Source organism: Kogia breviceps, chromosome 1 (genome assembly GCF_026419965.1).
Source record: "Kogia breviceps isolate mKogBre1 chromosome 1, mKogBre1 haplotype 1, whole genome shotgun sequence".
Taxonomy (NCBI): domain Eukaryota; kingdom Metazoa; phylum Chordata; class Mammalia; order Artiodactyla; family Physeteridae; genus Kogia; species Kogia breviceps.
Genome location: NC_081310.1, coordinates 167,561,374 through 167,584,047, shown reverse-complemented (window position 1 = coordinate 167,584,047; position 22,674 = coordinate 167,561,374). Strand labels below are relative to the sequence as shown.

At 42.1% G+C, this 22,674-nt stretch overlaps 1 protein-coding gene across 5 annotated transcripts in view; it reads left to right on the top strand.

The window, feature by feature from the left end:
• ZNF691 (zinc finger protein 691) overlaps positions 1-22,674 on the top strand; it is a 67,100-nt gene that overhangs the window by 1,483 nt on the left and 42,943 nt on the right. For all 5 annotated transcript variants that reach the window (XM_059074567.2, XM_067009770.1, XM_067009772.1 and 2 more), the window contains exon 2: positions 2,866-4,649. In XM_059074567.2, the coding sequence (XP_058930550.1) occupies positions 2,875-3,708 (834 nt within the window). In that variant the 5' untranslated portion in view covers positions 2,866-2,874 and the 3' untranslated portion in view covers positions 3,709-4,649. The remainder of the gene's footprint in view (positions 1-2,865; positions 4,650-22,674) is intronic.

Genomic DNA, 22,674 nt, shown 5'->3' with positions numbered 1-22,674 from the left:
GGTAGCTGGAGGAAGTAAATTAGATCATATCCATTCACTTGTACTTAAAAAAAGATTTTTGAGCACCAGGCCTTGTGCTGGAGAGATTACCAGAATGACCCAGTCCCTGCCCTCAAGTTGCTTATAAACTTATAGTGGAAATAGACCTGTAAACAGATCATTGCCAATCACTGTAAAAACAAGTACAAGATTCTGTGGGTGCATAAAGGAGGAAGTGGGCAGGAATTAGGAGATTGCTAAGGAATAGTGGGTGAGAATAGACACAAGTAGGCATGAAATGGGTTCTGGAGACAGGCCCGGCCTTCATTCAATTCATTCAGCAAATATTTATTAAGGATCTACTAGATACGACTGCCACTGCTGTAGGAGGTGGGGTTATATTAATGAATAAAGCAAAGAAAGTGGCCCTCATGGGACTTATGTTTTGCAGGGGGAGGCTGATACTAAATAATAGACATAAAAAACAGTGTTAGGAGGTGAGAAGTGCTGTGGGGCAGGAGAGAGTGAGGGGGAAGGGGCTGTAATTTTTAAATTTAAATTTTATTTTTTTGGAGGGGCTGTAATTTTTAAAAGGATGGCCAGGAGACAGTGAATAAGTATCAGAATAAATTGGTTCTGATTTTTTTTTGCATTTTTGAAAGTGAAGCAAGCCTATTATTTTTCACATCACTTATGTAGATTCTTGAAAAAGCACTCTCTAATAGAGATTGGTAAATTATACTTCACCTTTTGTTCTTTTAAATAGATCTTTATTGGAGTATAATTGCTTCACAATGCTGTGTTAGTTTCTGTTGTACACCAAAGTGAATCAGCCATATGCATACATATGTCCTCATATCCCCTCCCTCTTGAGCCTCCCTCCCACCCTCCCTATCCCACCCCTCTAGGTCATCGCAAAGCACCGAGCTGATCTCCCTGTGCTATGCTGCTGCTTCCCACCAGCCAACTGTTTTACATTCGGTAGTGTGTATATGTCAATGCTACTCTCACTTCGCCCCAGCTTCCCCCCCCACCCCATGTCCTCAAGTCCATTCTCTATGTCTATATCTTTATCCCTGCCCTGCTTTTAAATAAAGTTTTATGAAAACAGACACACCCAATCATTTACAGATCTTCTTTGGCTGCTTTTATGAAACAATGGCAGAGTTGAGTAGCTGCAACAGAGATCCTATGGCCCCCCAACTTTACTAAATATATACTCTCTGGTCCTTTACGGAAAGTTTGCTGACTCCCCACTCCTTAAAGATTTAAGGTATTGTCCGTATTTCACATTTTAGATTACATGTGCTGTACCATTTTTTAATTGAATTTTTTTCTTTCCTAACAAGATCATGTAAGGGATCTTTTTCATTCTTGCCTTCTTCACAGGGCTAGCATGTAGCGTCTTCAACAATTGTAGTAGCAGCTGTCATGTACTGAATGACTAGTACTGCCACACTTTACACTGAGCATATTATAGGCATTTTCTCTAACAAAGTCCTGCTCTGTCAGTCCGTATCACAATTTTAGTGATGTGGTAGTTGAGGCTCAGAGTGGTTGAGTAATTTAGAGTTGTAAAGACAGTATGTGTCACTATGGGGATCCAGCCCTAAATTTAGTCGGTGTCCCTTCCATTACCGGACCCCACCTGGAGCAATTATCAAGCTTTCATTTTCTATCATCAATGCCCCATCATAGTCTGTGCTTCCCTCCCTCATCCCTTTGTTCATGTCACTCTGTACAGTATCTCCACCAGCCCACTCTGCCTTTTGAAATGCTGTTATTTCTTCAAGGTTCAGAGGAAATACCACTCTTCTCTTATCAGTACTTTCTTCCCCTCATTCCCTGTCCTTGGCTGTCAGAACTCAAAGGAGTCTGTGCAGCTTAGCAAGCATTTGCTGATGTTTGCATAAGTAGGCCTTGTGCTGGGCACTGTGTGTGTGTGGGGGGGGGCAGGGAATGTGTGTCTGGGGGAATGTGTGTCTGGGAGACTGTGTGGTGTGTGAGTATAGCTGGATGTGTGTATGGTGTGTAATTGTATAGCCATGAATGTGGTTGTATGTGTGGGAGGGCTGTGTGTGGTGTGTGTGGTATGTACGTGTGTGACTGCATGATATGTATGTGTGTTGTGAGAGTGGCTGAGTGTGTTTGGTATGTGAGTATGGCTGTGTGTGGTGTGAGTCTATGTGTGAGACTGTCTGTGTACGCACCGCTGTGTGTGGTGTTTGAGTGGAAGTGGGTACTGACCAATCAGAACAGACACAGCCCAGGCCCTCAGTGGGTCTTGGAGGACCCAGATGTTAAGCCTTTATTTGCTAGACTATGGTGAGGTCTGGGGAAGGGAAGAGGTGCACACTTAAGAGGATTCAAAGCTGGGCCTTGTAAACGAGTAGGAGAGCCTCAAGAATTAGAGGTTCTGTTATCTTCATTTTGAAAGCAGGCAAATAGGTGGATACTTTTAAGGAAGGCTTTTCAAAAAAGATTAAACATAGTGGGAATTTCAGTTAACTTACAGTTAGGCAGAAAAATTGAACTCATCCCCAAATGGAAGCTCCTTTACCTGTAGGTGAATTAGAGTCTAGACTGTCGTTGTTTAGTGGTATTAAGAAAAGTGACATTATGCAAATCATACAAATATCTTCTGGGGGTGGACAAAGCTGGGGCCTTCTTTTTGCTCTGGTGGGTAGCTTTAAATATCTGTGGAAGTTTGTCACTTGAAAGTAAGTAAAGGCATTCTATCCAAGTATTCCAGTTAATTGAGGTTATTTCTGACGGATGGTTCCATAGGGATGGTGTATACCCACCCCTTCAGCCAGGACGAAAGATTCCCTGGGGTCTGGCCTGACCCAAGGAATAAAGGTGTTGGCCATTTGTGTTCATTCTCAGGGTTCAGAGATGGGCAGTGAGAAGGAGCAGAGCCCAGAGCAGCACCTGCCTGAGGAAGGGGAGCGGGGTACTAAGCCATGGAGAGTGGATGACTCAGAGGGTTCTTGGATCCCAGATGGGGAGAAAGAGCATGGGCAAGCAAGCCTGCCAGAGGGGCCACCGCAGGACGGCGCTGTCCCCGCTGGAGAGCCAGAGGACCGCTCTGCTCGTCCGAGGCCCGAGGCTGCTGAGAAGCCCTTTATATGTGCCCAGTGTGGCAAAACCTTCAATAATACCTCCAACCTGAGAACACACCAGCGGATCCACACAGGCGAGAAACCCTACCAGTGTTCTGAGTGTGGCAAGAGCTTCTCGAGAAGCTCCAACCGCATCCGGCACGAGCGCATCCACCTGGAGGAGAAGCACTATAAGTGCCCCAACTGCGAGGAGAGCTTCCGGCGGCACTCGGACCTCACCACGCACCAGCAGGACCACCTGGGCAGGCGGCCCTTCCGCTGCGACATCTGTGGCAAGAGCTTCAGCCAGAGCTCGGCGCTGGCCGTGCACTACCGGACCCACCTGGAGCCGGCGCCCTACATCTGCTGCGAGTGCGGGAAGAGCTTCAGCAACAGCTCCAGCTTCGGCGTGCACCACCGCACCCACACGGGTGAGCGGCCCTATGAGTGCGCCGAGTGCGGGCGGACCTTCAGCGACATCTCCAACTTTGGGGCACACCAGAGGACCCACAGGGGCGAGAAGCCCTACCGGTGCACGCTGTGCGGGAAGCACTTCTCCCGCAGCTCCAATCTCATCCGCCACCAGAAAACTCACAGGGGAGAGCAGGCTGGGAAAGATTCCAGCTGAAGAGGGCGAGGAAGAGAGAGAGCAGAGCGTGGGACCCCAACCTAGTGCAGAAAGATCTTTAGGATCTCCTGCTGCCCCCCTTGACCTCAAGCCCTTCCTCCCACTTTGGAGAACGGTTTTCTGTTGCCTCTGCAGCCAGGATCTCCAAGAAGTCCTGAGAAGGGACTCTGAGTAAAAATCTTCACTTTTTTCCAGGCCGATTTCTTGTGGTAGAAAGTCAGAGGACCCCGTCTTGGCTTCACCTCCTTGGGGTGAAAGAGAAATAAGGTAGGCTTAGGACATGCTCATATCATTTGGGCAACCGTCCCCTGCCCTTTGAGGAGGTACCTGTGAGGTGGGCATCACTGTTCGGAGGTCCTCTGTATAGTATGTGGACCGCTTAGGGCACACGGCAGTGGTCCACTAATTCCCACCTGCTGTGCCTCAGCTGGGCTGGGAGGAGCAGGGGAGAAAGAGGCCCCCTTGGCCCAGAGAAGAGGTCTGAGGTCCTACTTTCGGAATGAAAGGGAAGCCCTCAAAGAGCCATGATCCAGGGACCCTCACACTCCCTCCTGTCTGTGACTTGTCACCCCCTCCCCAACGTGCATCTGTTTCCCCAGGGTTAGCAGTAAAACCCTTTAATGAAAAGTACCCGTGTACTTATTTGGGGGGCATCGAAGAAGTGGGGAGGTGGTTGCACCGCAGCCACTCTGGAAGGGAGCTGAATTCCAAGAAAGAATGGGTGGCTGCTCTGAAAAGCAAAAGGAAGCAGCTGACTGAGGTCTGTGAGGAGGAAGGGGAAAGGGAAGGAAGTAATATTAACTGAGCATCCACTCTATGCCCTGGATTCTGCAGGTCACTTTCACATTCTTTATCTCATTTAGTTGTCGCAGCAACCGCAGGGGGGTAAGATGAGACAAGTGAGGAAAGGTGAAGTCACTCGCTGTGAAGTGGCACAGCAGGTATGTGGCGGAGCCAGAGTTCAGACCTGGGCCTCCCTTGATTCTGAGCCGATGCTCTTTCACTACATTCACCTTGCTGGCTTCTGAAGGAGGAGCCACTTAGGGGGCTGGCCTGGGACAAAGTGATTCCCTGTAAGTGGGAGTTAGTGTGGCCTCTTGATACAGCCCTGGACCCTTTGCCCTGTGGGATGTCAGTGCCCAGCATGAGAACCTTTTCAACTTTAGATTGATTATCGATTGACACTTCTTTGGTGCCTAGGAAAAATGACAGTGTCAGGGAATAGGGGGTGAAGGGTGGGACAAGATGAACCTAAGGTCTTTGCCCTTAGTAGCAGTAGTTCAGTTCCTGACTGAACTGCTTGTTAGGGATCATACCTGGCTATCTGCCCTTCTGAAGGCCTGGCTCCACATGGCAGTTTTCAGTGTTTTCTGCATGGAGGTTTAGTGTTCATCCAAATTTCCTCCAACAAATACAAAAGACCCCTCATTATCTCTTTTGCTAGTCTGGAGCCCTGCTCTTCCAGAGTGAGGGGCCTTCCTCATTTGTAGCCAGTTGGCAGAATGTGACTCTGGCACTGCTGATGACCTATCACACGGGATCTTGCCAGCTACCCAGGAAGGGATATGCCAGTCATCATCCTATTCTCACAACAACCCTGTGAAGTAAGAATTACCCACATTTGACAGATGCAGAAAACAGGCTTACATGGCAAGTCAGTGGCAGGGACAGGAATCTAACCTACTTCTACCCAAACCCAAAGCCTCTATTTTTTCTAACCATAAAAGATGACTTCCCAAACAATTCCCTGACATTTTGTAGGATCCTTTTCAGTTTACAAAGCACTTTTATTTCATACACATTTTCCTGCTCCTTGAGAATCTCCATACAAAATATTTTAAACATATAGTCACCCAACTTGCATGTATGAATTGCTCCCTAATGATAGAAGTTGCCAGGGACTTCCCTGGAGGTCCAGTGGTTAAGACTCCATGCTTCCACTGCAGGGGGGCACAGGTTCGATCCCTGGTTGAAGAACTAAGATCCCGCATGCCATGTTGCCAAAATAAATAAATAAATGAAACTTTAAAAAGAAGTTGCCATCTAACACCTACTGAATGCCAGTTATTATACACCATTATTTCTGATCTCCATGACTAGTCTGCAAAGTAGTAGTAGCCCTGTTGTCAAGATAAGGAAATTCTGAGGGCTTAAATGACCTGACCTAATGGCTGAGCTGGGATTCCAATCAGGTGTGTGTGATTCCAAGGCCAGCTCTTCATTTTGCTCATTACCAAGCTAGATCTGCTGTTCTCCTCTCAGTCTGGGGAGCTTGGTAATCCTTCCAGACCCAGAGCGTTAGTGACAACTGCTGTGATTCTTTTGGAGTCTGCTGCCAGTGAGACCCAGGACGTGCTTTGATCTTGGGACATAACTTGCTGGCCGATCTCATTTGCCCTTTTTTGACCAAGTTCATAGGCTAGGTTTTCTGTGTTGGTCCAGGCTATTGAGTCCTGACTAGTCCATTTATTCACTCTCTGACTTCCTTTTTTGCTAGCTTCCTTTATTTTTCTCCTTCATTCCCTTTTCCTCTTCCCTTTCTCCTCCCTTTCCTCTCCCCTTCTTTCTTCCCTCCCCACTTCCTTCCTCTCTCTCTTCCTCCTAGTTGCTAGGAATACTGACAGTGAAGATGTGGCTCCTGTGTACTCTGATGTGGGGTGGCTGTCAGGTTTCAACAGCAGGCAAACCTGGAAGGGTGGGGTCCTCATCAACTTCTGGCACTTGATCCTGGTGTGGTGACCACCCGCAGGCTCCCTGCCCCTAGTCTGAATTCACATGAAGCCCTTTCCCTCCCATCAACCTTATGGCCTTCATGCAATTCAGTTCCATCCACCAACATTTATCAAGCGGCTATTATGTGTCACGAAGCAGGGGGTTCTCCCCGCCTCACCTAAGGGAGTTTTAACTGGATTCCCGACAGGGTCCTGAACAGGGAAGGGAGGTTGGGGGTAGGCAGGGAGAAGGGAAAAGCTGTGCACACTTAGCCTATGTTCAGGCCCTCTTCCCTTGAAGAGGGAACTTGACCTTGAGGAACTTGACCCCTGAACTCTTTCCCCCGTGATAGGAAAGGTACAAGGGACATCAGTACAGCCATAGGCAGAGCCCTTGGACCCCAACTTCTGTTGGAACAGGCAGTCATGCCTGGTCTCTTTCTGCTCTGAAAGTTCTGGGTTCCTTCTGCTATGAGATCCCAGATGAAAGGAGAGACCCACGTGCACCTTTACCCACAGGCCTTGCCACCTACCATCCAATACTCCTTGGAATCAAGGTATTTCCCCAGAGTCTCTAGTCAACAGGGAGACATTAACCCATTACTGTTTGGGTAACATAACTTCTTTCCCATTCACTATCACAAATTGCCGGGAAATTACAGGATTGCTTTTGTCAGAGCCTGGAAGAGAGGCCTGGAGCCAGTCCTACACACGTCTGGGTATTGGAAAATAGTGATTATAGCAGCATTTACTATTGAGCCTAATTTCTAAATCTTCACAATTCTGCAAGGTAATTATTGTTTCCATTTTGCAGATGATGAAATTGAGGTTCAGTTAGATCAAGTGACTTGCTCATTTAAGGTCACATGGCTACTAGGTGGCTCATCTGGGATTTTAACCAACCCAGGCCTCATACTAATGCCTTCTTAAGGACCACGTGGTCGTTAAGCTTTGCTCCCTGGACCCCCTGTCAGTTCCCGCTACTCCTTAGAGTGGTCACATCCCAGAAGGATGTAGTTCTGTCACATCTCTCTCATGGTTGTTTGGCTGGGCCTAGGAATTGATGCTCCTGGGAAAGATGGGGTGTACAGAGCCAAGGCAAAGCTGCTGAGGGTAAGGTCTGCTGGGGAGAAGTCTGGACAAGGACAGAGGGGTCAGCCCTCTAACCCTAACCCTAACCCTGTGAAGCTCCTTCTTGTTCTCCCTCCCCATAGGGCATCTCCAGGGCAGTGCAGTGTCCTGCTCTTGTCCGCAGGGTGTTTCGGGACCTTAGGACAAACGGGGCTTGCTCTTCGTTCTCCTTATCTGACTCTGAGAAGCTGCAGGACTTTCTCTTCCCCCTGCTCTGGGACACAGTCCTGGGCCTCAGCCTACTGGCCTGAGGCTCCCACCCTACTGGCCTGAGGCTCCCACCCTGGGTTTAATCTCCACCAATAATGCTCTCAAGTCCTGAGTTGAGACGCCAGACCAGGGTACAGCGCACAGAGCTCCTTCACCTGCAGTAGCAGGCTAGTGATAGGTGGGAGAGGGGGGAGCCTCTCGGCCCCAGGTAGCTGTCTGCCTTGTAGGGGGTGAAAAATAACTGTCCCTTTACCCTTCAGAGTTCTTGGCTGAGACCCCTGTAACAAGAGACGGATTAACAAGAGAAAAACAGAAGTTTATTCATGTGTATACCTCACGTATACCTGGGAGACACCCAGGGAAAATGAGTTAACTTGCCCAGGTGGCCTAAACCATCTTTAGCCAAATATGAAATAAAGAAAGGTGAGGGTGGGAGAGGAAGCCAGTTATGGGAAGTTACCAGGAAAAGCAGGGTAAACAAAGGTAAGGTTTGTTATGCAGATTAAGTCTCTGCCTTCTCCACTGATAACATTCTCTTATGATTTAGTCATCTTCTCCTCCAAGTGCAGCGAGGTAGACATCCTTAACAAATGGAGATTTCCTTTTTGAGTATAAATTTCCCTCTCAAGTAATTTCTACTCTGTTTTCCCAAGTTTCTCCCTTTGAGTGCAGGAGATTGGCACTTAAACCCAGAGTTCCAAGGCAGGATGATAGGTATCATTACAGTTGTGCCCGGAGGGCTGTGGGAGCCCCGGGGAGGGCCCTAACCTGGCCTGTACTAGTCATTGGGCCCCAAAAGTGAGTAAGACACAATCCTTCCTGCAAGGAACTTAGAGGAAGAGAAACTCCCTTCTGAACAAGGTGTTGGCGGAACACAGGTGGGATGGCTAACTCTGCAGGGGAGGAGAAGGCTGAGGGAGGGATTGAATTTGGTCTTGGAGAATGAGTAAGTGTTTACTAGGTAAAGAAGAGGAAGGCTGTTTCCGATGGAAGGGAAGCATTAGTGTTTTAGGGAACGGTGAAACATTTGAGGTAGTGAAGATTGTCCTGTGTGAGGAGGAGATGAGGCTTGTTAGGTAGTTGGAGGCCGGGTCATGAAGGGTGTTGGATGCCAGGATAAAGAATTTCAGATTGTGGACAGTAGAGAATTTTAAAGCCGAGGGATGGCATGATCGCATTCACCCTCTAGGAAGAACACCAGACTAGTGTGGAGTATGAACTAAAGGGGGCAAGTAAGTCAGGAACGTGTATATAGAATCCAGGTGCCAGCTGGGGCCTCTCAACCCATAGAGAGCTCTCTGACTGCCTCAGATCCTTGCCAAAGCCACAGCACGGGAGAGTCCAAACCCGCCACAATTTCTGCAGATTCTTGGCCCTTATGCTCTCATGGTCTCTTGCCTGAGGTTCCTGTGGTCTGTGCAGTCCTTCTCTGTGTTAACCAAAAATTAATCAGTCTATCTAAGAAAGAAATGGAAATTTTTATTAGAGCCAAACTGGGTATTATGACCCGGGAACAGCCTCTCAGAAAGCTCTGGGAACTGTTCCACCCGTTAGAGGTCAAAGCTCAGTTATATAAGTTTCTGAGACAGAGGGCTGTACATTAAGTGACATATTATTGACAGTTTACACAATCCAGATCTATGTGTACAAAGCAAGTAGTGGGTCATGGGTCATCATGGACCCTTAGAAGATTAAGAAAGAAGGTTATCTCCCAAGGAGTTATGACCCTTGATGAGATTAAGAAGGAATGTTATCCCCTAATGAGGTCTGGTTAGTGTAGGTGCACAACACACACTAAAGGGGAGGGAGGAGGAAAAAAGAAAAATGATATTTTAATTTTTCTTGTCTTACCATAAAATATGAATTTTATTTCATCATCTGTTTTGTCCCCATTTGCCTTATCACAGAACTAAGCACCTTCATGGGTTCCCTGAGAAGTTCTGTCATACCAAGCATTTTGTGCGTTTAGAATCCCTTGAAGAGATTGGGAATCTTGGGGAGAGGTCACATCATGGTGTGTGACTAACTTGCTCTTCTTCTTTTTTTAAAAAAAAAAAAGTTTATTTATTTATTTTTGCCGTGCTGGGTCTTAGTTGCGGCACATGGGGTCTTCGTTGTGGCATGCGAAGGCATGAGAGCTCATAGTTGCGACATGTGGAGTCATCGTTGCAGCATGCAGGATCTAGTTTCCCAACCAGGGATTGAACCCGGGTCCCATGCACTGGGAGTGCAGAGTCTTACCCACTGGACCACAAGGGAAGTCCCTGCTCTTTTTTCTTCCCATCGCTGTCCTTACCCCTTCTCCTCCAGATTGCCATGGAAATTCCTGGTTGTTTTACTGTATTATAAAAAGCTGTTTAGCTTTCCTCAGCCTCTGATACTAATTTATATACAAAAACACATCAAGGGGCTCAGCAGAACAAGGTCTCACCACTTAACGGTGGTACCCCCACCCCAAAAACAGCAGCTGTAAAAAACCCAAACAAATAAATACGCTTGAAGATTTGCAAAGCATGTAAACATACTGAAGTTCAAGACAGTAGTGTGAGCACAAGTGGCTGTTTCCCCTTCCTTTTGAGACCTTCATTAAAATGACAGAATAGGAGTATAAACACATAACAGCAAAGAGAATGGCAGGGAAGAGGGGTGGCAAGTGTAGAGACTTCAACAAATTTCTAGAAGTAAATGACAGTACACTGGTTGCTTAACAGAGTGGAGGAAGCCATAGCCCAGAAGGTAGGCAATGGGAGTGAGAGCCAGTCTTCCTGGCAAGATCCCAGAGAGGCTCTGAACTCATAACCAGCAAGTGCTGAGACAGACATGAAAAGTGGACCTAAAAACAAGGGCTTTTGTAGAAGGTCTGTCTACGCAGAAGCTTGTGCCAGTCACCCCCAACCCCTTTACCTTCAAAATGGAGAGTGATTGGCACTTCCAGACAAGCAAACACACACACACACACACACACACACACACACACACACACACACACCGCACAGCAAAACCAAGAAGGCTCATTCTATAGAAATCCAGTAAGTCCCCAGGAGAAATCTAGGGTGTTTAATGTGTTGACATCTCAGAATAAAACTTTCGTTATTGTGACATTTATAAATCCTCCCCCGACCCTTTCCCCCAACAATCACCCACACACTCACCCTACAGTAACGCCTGCTAGAAAACCCTACTGCCAAAAGTCCTTCATGTTCTGTCTCAGGGAAACAGATACAGGGAAACAGAGGAAATACACATCAACAGAAGACACCAGCTCAGTTGCTAAGATTGTTGGTCTGTTATTCCATAAACACGCAACCAGGAGGACCAGAATTATAAAGACAACTAAAAGCATAGAGAGAGACAAGATAAACAGAATAAGTGACTCTAGACAACAGAAAGTTGTAATGGCACAGTAGAATCTTTTTTTTTTAAATTGAGGTATAGTTGATTATAATATTATGAGTTTCCAGTGTACAACATAGTGATTCAGAATTTTTATAGATTATACTTCATTTAAAGTTAATATAAAACATTAGTTATATTCTCTGTGCTGTACAATATATCCTTGTAGCTTATTTACTTTATATGTAGTAGTTAGTAACTTAATCCCCTATCCCTATCTTGTCCCTCCCTCTTCCCTCTCCCCACTGGTAACCGCTAGTTTGTTTTCTGTATCTGTGAGTCTGCTTCTGTTTTGTTATATTCATTCATCTGTGTTATTTTTTTAGATTTCACATATAAGGGATAACATACAGTATTTGATTTATTTCAGTAAGTATAATACCCTCTGAGTCCATCCATGTTGCTGCAAATGGCAAAATTTCATTCTTTATGGCCAATATTCCATTGTATATATATACCACATCTTCTTTATCCATTCATCTGTTGATGGACACTTAACTTGTTTCCACACCTTGGCCATTGTTGCTGCTACAAACATTGAGGTGCATGTATCTTTTTGAATTAGCGGGGTTTTGTTTTGTTTTTTCAGCTATATATCCAGGAGTGGAATTGCTGGGTCATATGGTAGTTCTATTTTTAGTTTTTTTGAGAAACGTCCATATTGTTTTCCACAGTGGCTGCACAAATTTACATTCCCACCAACAGTGTACAGGGCTCCCTGTTCTCCACATCCTCGCTAACATTTGTTATCTGTGGTCTTTTTGATGATAGCCTTTCGGACAGGTGTGAGGTGATATCTCATTGTGTTTTAATTTCTTTGATGAGTAATGATGTTGAACATCTTTTCATGTGCCTGTTGGCCATCTGTATATCTTCTTTGGAAAGATGTCTGTTTAGGTCTTCTGGCCATTTTGAAATTGGGTTGTTTTTTTGATATTGAGTTGTATGAGCTGTTTATATATTTTGTATATTAACCCCTTATTGGTCATATCATTTGCAATTGTCTTCTCCCATTCAGTAGGTTGTCCTTTCATTTTGTTGAGGTTCCCTTTGCTGTGCAAAAGCTTTTAAGTTTAATTAGGTCCTATTTGTTTATCTTTGCTTTTGTTTCCTTTGCCTTAGGAGATCCAAAAAAATATTGCTATGATTTATATCAAAGAGGGTTCTACTTATGTTTTCTTCTAATAGTTTTATGGTTTCTAGCCTTACATTTAGGTCTTTAATCCATTTTCAGTTTTTTTTTATATGGTGTGAGAGAATGTTCTAATTTCATTCTTTTACATGTAGCTGTCCAGTTTTCCAGCACCACCTATTGAAGAGACTGTCTTTTCCCCATTGTATATTCTAACCTCCTTCGTTGTAGATTAATTGACCATAAAGGTGTGGGTTTATTTCTGGGCTCTCTGGCACAGTAGAATCTTTAAAAACTCTAATGATATCCTCAGGAAGATCTGGGAAGAGACTGCCTCCATAGAACAAGAAAGGTTGCTAGTGGAAAGAGACCAATTGGGAAATTAGAAATAACTTTTGGATATTAAGCATATGATAGCCAAAATAAGATATTCAAGAAACCACTTGGGAGATAACATCAAGAACAGCCCCTAAAATATAAGGCAAAAATACAGAGATAGGGAAAGAAGAAATAAAGGACACAGAAGATCAACTTCTTATGATGAAGACTGCTGGTTGTCCTCCAAAATCTGTTCACCTTTTTTATTGGGGGCACTTAACTAACTAACATTTCCTAGTCTCCTTTGTAGTTAGGTATAATCCTATAATTTAAGTTCTTGCCAATGGAAAATGAGCAGAAATGGTATATGACATTCCAGCGCCTAGACCCTCAGGAAAGGAAAGCAGGCATGCCTTCACATCATTTTCTTTCCCCTTTTTACCAGCTTTAACCTGCAGAAGCCCAGCTTTGATGGTTGCAGACTATACAATGTCCTAGTGTAGACTTGCCAGATAAAACACAAGGCACCTAGTTAAATTTGAATTTCAGATAAACAATGAATCATTTTTAGTATAAGTATGTTCCAGACATTGCATCTTAGTGGATGGCAGAGCAACAGGATAAAAAGAACTGGGTTTTTGAATTTAGCATGTAGCAATGCTACCCCATTCACTTGGATACACATTTCAAAACTGTTAGTGAGAGAGAAACACACTTTTTTTGTACTCCAAGCCACTGTGTTGTTTGGTCTCTTTATTACAGCACCCTAATCTTTCATCCTAATACTTAGAGGTGAATTTCTGCCATGACAAGACTGTGGCTCGTCTTACTATGTATGATGTCTTACTCTTGCCATTGGTCATTTTTCCTCCACATTTTAACATCTCCAAAATTAGATGCTGTTTTACATAAAATAAAATACCATATTACAAGAAAGAGATAAGGCAGTGATTTCAGCAAGATAGTGGACTAGAAAGTCCCAAATGTCAGTCCTCAACAGAGACGCCAGCTTAACAACAATGTATGGACCAAAATATCTTTTCGAGAACTCCAGAAACCCACAAGCAGGCACAGCTCAACTTGGGTTGTTTTTCAAGGGGTTGGGGTGAGGGTGGGAAGAAGAGTGGAATATGCATTCAACGTTCTGGCTTTTCAGAGGGTTGCCCGAGGGGCTGGTTTCTGTCTCTCTTGATTTGCAGTACTGATGGGGAGCCAAAATACTTCGGATGCCACTAAGCACAACATAGTTTGGGATGCTGCTGAGTGAGGTGGCTTGACGCTGTAGCACCAGAGAACTTTCAGTACCACAGACAGACACCAGAGGGAGCAAGAGATTATGAAAAAGAAACCTGAAAAAGAACAGCAGACCTCTCTAATTGGAAAATTAGCTGCACAAGCTCAGAGAAGTCGCATCCACCAAAAAAGTTTTCAGAGATTCCCCAGAATCTCTAGTCAGGTTAATTATTAAAGGTCTTCCCCTCACAGAAGCCCGTCCAAATGAGGATATCAACAAAGAGACAGAAACTATAAAAAAGAACCAAACAAATTCTGGAGCTGCAGAATACAATAAGTGAATTGAAAACTTATTAGAGGGGTTCAACAGCACACTTGATCAAACAGAAGAAAGAATCAGCAAACTCACAGAAGGTCATTTGAAATTATTTAGTCATAGGAACAAAAATAAAAAAGAATGAAGAAAAGTGAAGAAAGCCTAAGGGACTTATGGGACACTGTAGAGTAGACCAATATATGCATTATGGGAGTTCCAGAAAGAGAAAAGAGAGAGAACAGGACAGAAAACATATTTGAAGAAATAATGGTCAAAAATCTCCCAAAACCAAGGAAGGAATTAGACATCCAAATTAGAATATGCTCAAAGGACTCCAAGTATGATGACTCCAAAGGGGCTCACACCAAGACACATTATAATCAAACTGTCAAAAGTCAAAAATAAAGAGAGAATCTTGAAAGCAGCAATAGAAAAGCAACTTGTTACATACAAGGTAGCTCCCATAAGATTACTGATGTATTATTTCTAGGAGAAACTGTACCAACCAGAAGTGAGTGGAATAATACATTCAAAGTGCTGAAAGAAAAAAAGAAACCTGCCAACCAATAATACTGTATCTGGAAAAACTGTCTTTCAGAATGAAAGGCAAAGACTTTCTTAGATAAACAAAAGCTGTGGAAATTCATCACCACTAGACCTGCCTTATAAGAAAAGCTAAAGGGAGTCTGCAAGTTGAAACAAAAAAGCATATAAAAATATACAGCTTGTTGGTAAAGATAAAAATATAGACAAATAGAAAATACTATAATACTGTAGTGGTGTTATGGAAAGCACTTTTAATTCAGTATAGAATTTAAAAGACAAAAGCATAAAAATAACTAACTATAAAACTATGTTAATGGACACAATTTATATAAAGACGTAATTTGACATCAGTATAAAGTAGGGGTGGGGAGATGCAAAGGAGTTTTTTTTTTTTTGAATTTTTATTTTATTTTTTATACAGCAGATTCTTTTTAGTTACCTATTCTATACATGTTACTGTATATATGTCAATCCCAATCTCCCAATTCATCCCACCACCACCACCACCCCACTTTCCCCCCTTGGTGTCCATACGTTTGTTTTTTACATCTGTGTTGCTACTTCTGCCTTGCAAACTGGTTCATCTGTACATTTTTCTAGATTCCACATATACGCGTTAATATTCCACATTTGTTTTTCTTTTTCTGACTTACTACACTCTGTATGACAGTCTCTAGGTCCATCCACATCTCTACAAATGACCCAATTTCGTTCCTTTTTATGGCTGAATAATATTCCATTGTATATATGTACCACATCTTTATCCATTTGTCTGTCAATGGGCATTTAGGTTGCTTCCATGACCTGGCTATTGTAAATAGTGCTGCAATGAACATTGGGGTGCATGGGTCTTTTTTAATTATGGTTTTCTCTGGATGTATATGCCCAGTAATGGGATTGCTGAATCATATGGTAATTCTATTTTTAGTTTTTTAAGGAACCTCCATAGTGTTCTCCATAGTGGCTGTATCAATTTACATTCCCACCAACAGTGCAAGAGGGTTCCCTTTTCTCCACACCCTCTCCAGCATTTGATGTTTATAGATTTTCTGATGATGACCATTCTAACTGGTGTGAGGTGATACCTCATTGTAGTTTTGATTTGCATTTCTCTAAAAATTAGTGATGTTGAGCAGCTTTTCATCTGTATGACTTCTTTGGAGAAATGTCTATTTAGATCTTCTGTCCATTTTTAAAATTTGGATTGTTTGTTTTTTTAAATATTGAGCTGCATGAGCTGTTTATAAATTTTGGGGGTTAATCCTTTGTCTGTTGATTCGTTTGCAAATATTTCTTCCCATTCTGAGGGTTGTCTTTTTGTCTTGTTTATAGTTTCCTTTGCTGTGCAAAAGCTTTTAAGTTTCATTAGGTCCCATTTGTTTATATTTGTTTTTATTTCCATTACTCTAGTAGGTGGGTCAAAAAAGATCTTGCTGTGATTTATGTCAAAGAGTGTTCTTCCTGTGTTTTCCTCTAAGAGTTTTATTGTGTCTGGTCTTACATTTAGGTCTTTAATCCATTTTGAGTTTATTTTTGTGTATGGTGTTAGGGAGTGTTCTAATTTCATTTTTTGACATGTAGCTGTCCAGTTTTCCTAGCACCACTTATTGAAGAGACTGTCTTTTCTCCACTGTATATCCTTGCCTCCTTTGTCATAGATTAGTTGATAGGTGTGTGGGTTTATCTCTGGGCTTTCTATCCTGTTCCATTGATCTATATTTTTGTTTTTGTGCCAGTACCATATTTTCTTGATTACTGTAGCTTTGTAGTATAGTCTGAAGTTAGGGAGTCTGATTCCTCCAGCTCCGTTTTTTCCCCCTCAAGATTGCTTTAGCTATTCGGAGTCTTTTGTGTCTCCATACAAATTTTAAGATTTTTTGTTCTAGTTCTGTAAAAAATGCCATTCATAATTTGATAGGGATTGCATTGAATCTGTAGATTGCTTTGGGTAGTATAGTCATTTTCACAATATTAATTCTCCCAATCCAAGAACATGGTATATCTCTCCATCTGTTTGTGTCATCTTTGATTTCTTTCATCAGTGTCTTATAGTTTTCTGAGTACAGGTCTTTTACCTCCTTAGGAAGGTTTATTCCTAGGTATTTTTTGTTTTAGTTGCAGTGGTGAATGGGATTGTTTCCTTAATTTCTCTTTCTGATCTTTTGTTGTTAGTGTATAGGAACACAAGAGATTTCTGTGCATTAATTTTGTATCCTGCAACTTTACAATTAACTTTATTGGTTAGCTCTAGTTGTTTTCTGGTGGCATCTCTAGGATCGTCTATGTATAGTATGTCATCTGCAAACAGTGACAGTTTTACTTCTTCGTTTCCAATTTGTATTACTTTTATTTCTTTTCCTTCTCTGATTGCCATGGCTAGGACTTCCAAAAATATGTTGAATAATAGTGGTGAGAGTGGACATCCTTGTCTTCTTCCTGATCTTAGAGGAAATGCTTTCAGTTTTTCACCATTGAGAATGATGTTTGCTGTGGGTTTGTCATATATGGCCCTTATTATGTTGAGGTAGGTTCCCTCTATGCCCACTTTCTGGAGAGAGTTATCATAAATGGGGGCTGAATTTTCTCAAAAGCTTTTAATGCATCTATTGAGATGATCATATGGTTTTTATTCTTCAGTTTGTTAATATGCTGTATCACATTGATTGATTTGCATATATTGAAGACTCCTTGCATCCCTGGGATAAATCCCACTTGATCATGGTGTATGATCCTTTTAATATGTTGTTGGATTCTGTTTGCTACTATTCTGTTGAGGCTTTTTGCATGTGTATTCATCAGTGATACTGGTCTGTAATTTTCTTTTTTTGTAGTATCTTTGTCTGGTTTTGGTATCAGGGTGATGGTGGCCTCATAGAGTGAGTATGGGATTGTTCCGTCCTCTGCAATTTTTTGAAGAGTTTGAAAAGGATGGGTGTTAGCTCTTCTCTAAATGTTGATAGAATTCAGCTGTGAAGCCATCTGGTCCTGGACTTTTGTTTGTTGGAAGATATTTAATCGCAGTTTCAATTTCATTACTTGTGATTGGTCTGTTCATATTTTCTGTTTCTTCCTGGTTCAGACTTGGAAAGTTATATCTTTCCAAGAATTTGTCCATTTCTTCCAGGTTGTCCATTTTATTGGCATAGAGTTGCTTGTAGTAGTCTCTTAGGATGCTTTGTATTTCTATGGTGTCCATTGCAACTTCTTCTTTTTCATTTCTAATTTTATTGATTTGAGTCCTCTCCCTCTTTTTCTGGATGAGTCTGGCTAAAGGTTTATTAATTTTGTTTGTCTTCTCAAAGAACCAGCTTTTAGTTTTATTGATCTTTGCTATTGTTTTCTTTGTTTCTGTTTCATTTATTTCTGCTGTGGTCTTTGTGATTTCTTTCTTTCTACTAAGCTCGGGTTTTGTTTGTTCTTCTTTCTCTCATTCCTTTAGGTGTAAGGTTAGATTGTTTATTTGAGCTTTTTCTTGTTTCTTGAGGTAGGATTGTATTACAATAAACTTCCCTCTTAGAACTGCTTTTGCTGCATCCCATTGGTTTTGGATCGTCATGTTTTCATTTCGTAGTCATTTGTCTCTGGGTATTTTTGATTTCCTCTTTGATTTCTTCAGTGATCTCTTGGTTATATAGTAGCGTATCGCTTAGCCTCCACATGTTTGTGTTTTTTACATTTTTTTCCCCTGTAATTGATTTCTAATCTCATAGCATTGTGGTCGGAAAAAATTCTTGATATGATTTCAATTTTCTTAAATTTACCAAGGCTTGATTTGTGACCTAAGATGTGATCTATCCTGGAGAATGTTCATGTGCACTTGAGAAGAAAGTGTAATCTGCTGTTTTGGGATGGAATATCCTATAAGTATCAATTAAATCTGTCTGGTCTATTGTGTCATTTAAAGCTTGTGTTTCCTTATTAATTTTCTGTCTGGATGATATTTCCATTGGTGTAAGTGAGGTATTAAAGTCCCCCACTATTATTGTGTTACTGTCAATTTCCTCTTTTATAGCTGTTAGCATTTGCCTTATGTATTGAGGTGCTCCTATGCTGGGAGCATATATATTTATAATTGTTATATCTTCTCCTTGAATTGATCCCTTGATCACTATGTGGTGTCCTTCCTTGTCTCTTGTAACGTTCTTTATTTTAAAGTGTATTTTATCTGATATGAGCATTGCTACTCCAGCTTTCTTTTGATTTCCATTTGCATGGAATATCTTTCTCCATCCCCTCACTTTCAGTCTGTATGTGTCCCTAGATCTGAAGTGGGTCTCTTGTAGACAGCATATAGATGGGTCTTGTCTTTGTATCCATTCAGGGAGCCTGTGTCTTCTTGTTGGAGCATTTAATCCATTCACATTTAAGGTAAGTATTGATATGTATGTTCCTATTACTATTTTCTTAATTGTTTTGGGTTTGTTTTTGTAGGTCCTTTTCTTCTCTTTTGTTTCCCACTTACAGAAGTTCCTATAGCATTTGTTGTAGAGCTGGTTTGGTGGTGCTGAATTCTCTTAGCTTTTGCTTGTCTGTAAATCTTTTGATTTCTCTGTTGAATCTGAATGAGATCCTTGCTGGTTAGAGTAATCTTGGTTGTAGGTTCTTTGCTTTCATCACTTTAAATATATTGTGCCACTCCCTTCTGGCTTGTAGAGTTTCTCTTGAGAAACCAGCTGTTAACCTTATGGGAGTTCCCTTGTATGTTATTTGTCATTTTCCCCTTGTTTCTATTAATAATTTTTCTGTCTTTAATTTTTGTCAATTTGATTACTATGTGCCTTGGCGTGTTTCTCCTTGTGTTTATCCTGCCTGGGACTCTCTGTGTTTCCTGGACTTGGGTGGCTATTTCCTTTCCCATGTTAGCGAAGTTTTCGACTATAATCTCTTCAAATATTTTCTCGGGTCCTTTCTCTCTCTCTTCACCTTCTGGGACCCCTATAATGCGAATGTTGGTGCATTTAATGTTGTCCCAGAGGTCTTCATTTCTTTTCATTCTTTTTTCTTTATTCTGTTCCATGGCAGTGATTTCCACCATCTGTCTTCCAGGTCACTTATCCATTCTTCTGCCTCAGTTATTCTCCTGTTGATCCCTTCTAGTGTACTTTTCATTTCAGTTATTGTATTGTTCATCTTTATTTGTTTGTTCTTTAATTCTTCTAGGTCTTTGTTAAACATTTCTTGCATCTTCCCGATCTTTGCCTCCATTCTTTTTCTGAGGTCCTGGATCATCTTCAGTATCATTATTCTGAATCATTTTTGTGGAAGGTTGCCTATATCCACTTCATTTAGTTGTTTTTCTGGGGTTTTATCTTATTCCTTCATTTGGTACAAAGTCCTCTGCCTTTTCATTTTGTCTATATTTCTGTGAATGTGGTTTTTGTTCCACAGGCTGCAGGACTGTAGTTCTTCCTTCTGCTCTCTTCCCTCCGGTGGATGAAGTTATCTAAGAGGCTTGTGCAAGCTTCCTGATGGGCAGGACTGGTGATGGGTAGAGCTGGGTGTTGTTCTGGTGGGCAGAGCTCAGTCAAACTTCAGTCCACTTGTCTGCTGATGGGTGGGGCTGAGTTCCCTCCCTGTTGGTTATTTGGCCTGAGGCAATCCAGCACTGGAGGCTACAGGCTCTTTGGTGGGGCTAATGGCGGACTCTGGGAGGGCTCCTGCCAAGGATTACTTCCCAGAACTTCTGCTACCAGTGTCCTTGTCCCCACAGTGAGCCACAGCCACCCCCTGCCTCTGCAGGAGACCCTCCAACACTAGCAGGTAGGTCTGGTTTAGTCTCCTGTGAGGTCACTGCTCCTTCCCCCTGGGTCCTGATGTGCACACTACTTTGTGTGTGCCCTCTAAGAGTGGAGTCTGTTTCTCCCAGTCCTGTCGAAGTCCTGCAGTCAAATCCTGCTAGCCTTCAAAGTCTGATTATCTGGTAATTCCTCTTCTCATTGCCAGACCCCTGGGTTGGGAAGCCTTATGTGGGGCTGAGAACCTTCACACCAGTGGGTGAACTTCCATGGTATAATTGTTCTCCAGTTTGTGAGTCACCCACCCAGCGGTTATGGGATTTCATTTTATTGTGATTGTCCCCCTCCTACCATCCCATTGCGGCTTCTCCTTTGTCTTTGGATGTGGGGTATCTTTTTTGGTGAGTTCCAGTGTCTTCCTGTTGATGATTGTTCAGCAGTTAGTTGTGATTCCGGTGCTCTCGCAAGAGGAAGTGAGCACATGTCCTTCTCCTCCATCATCTTGATCCAATCTCAAAAGAGTTTATATATAGTATTAAAGTTAAATTGTTATCAGCTTAAAACAGATTATTATAAGATGTTTTGTGTAAGCCCCATGGTAACCACACAGACAAAAAATACCTATGGAAGATACACAAAAGAAAATGAGAAAGGAATCAAAGAATGTCAATGCAAAAATCAACAACACACAAGAAAGGCAGAAAGAGAGTAAAAGAGGACAAAATAGTCATAAAACAGGCAGAAAACAATGAACAAAATGGCAATAGCAAGTCCTTTCCTTTTAGTAATTACTTTAAATGTAAATGGAGAGACTTCTCTGGTTGTGCAGTGGTTAAGAATCCACCTGCCAATGCAGGGGACACGGGTTCAATCCTTGGTCTGGGGAGATCCCACATGCTGTGGAGCAACTAAGCCCATGTACCACAACTACTGAGCCTGTGCTCTAGAGCCCATGAGCCACAACTACTGAGCCCATGCACTGCAACTACTGAGCCCTCATGATGCGACTACTGAAGCCTGCATGCCTAAAGCCCGTGCTCCACAACAAGAGAAGCCACTGTAATGAGAAGGCCGTGCACTGCAACAAAGAGTCGACCCCCTGCTCGTCGCAACTAGAGAAAGCCCACGCGCAGCAACGAAGACCCAACACAGCCAAATAAATAAATAAATAAATGTAAATGGATCAACTCCCTAATCAAAAGACATGGAGTGGCTGAACGGATTAAAAAGAAAAAACAAAAAACCCTGTACTCATTGTATGCTGTCTACAAGAGATTCATCTTATGTGTAAAGATACACATAGGCTGAAAGTAAAAAGAAGGGAAAATATTCCATGCAAATAGAAACCCAATGAGAGTAGAAGTGGCCGTATTATATCAGACAGAATAGACTTTAGTTAAAAACTGTCACAAGAGACAAACAAGGACATTATATAATGATAAAGGGGTCAATTCACCAGGAAGATATAACAATTATAAATATACACACAGTTAACATTAGAGCCCTGAAATATATGAACTAAACATTGGCAGATCTGAAGAGAAAAATAGAGAGTAACACAATAATAGTAGGATATTTCAGTACCCCACTTTTGATAATGGATAGAACAGTCAGAAGATCAATAAGAAAATAGAAGACCTGATCAACACAATAAACCAAACAGACCTAACAGGTATAAACAGAACATTCTATCATGTTCTATCTATTCAACATCAGCAGAATACACATTCTTCTCAAGTACACATGGAATATTCTCCAGCATAGATCATGTTAGGCCACAAAACAATCATACCAAGTATCTTTTCTGATTACAATAAAATAAAACTAGACATCAGTAACAGAAGGAAAATTGGAAAATTCACAAATGCGTGGAAATTAAACAAACCACTCTTGAGCGACAAATGGGTCAAGGAAGAAATCATACGGGAAATCAGAAAATATCTTTGAGATAAATGAAAATGAAAACACAACATAACAAAATTCATGGGATGAAGAAAAGCAGTACTAAGAGGGAAGTTTATAGCAGAACATGTATACTAAACAAGAAGAAAGAGCTCAAATCAGCAACCTAAATTTATACTGTAAGGAACTTAAAAAAAAAAAAAACCAACAAACTAAACCCAAACTTATCAGAAGGAAGGAACTAATAAAGATTAGAGCAGAAATAAATGAAACAGAGATTAGAAAACAATCGAAAAAAATCAACAAAACTAAGAGTTTTAAAAAATATTTACTTATTTA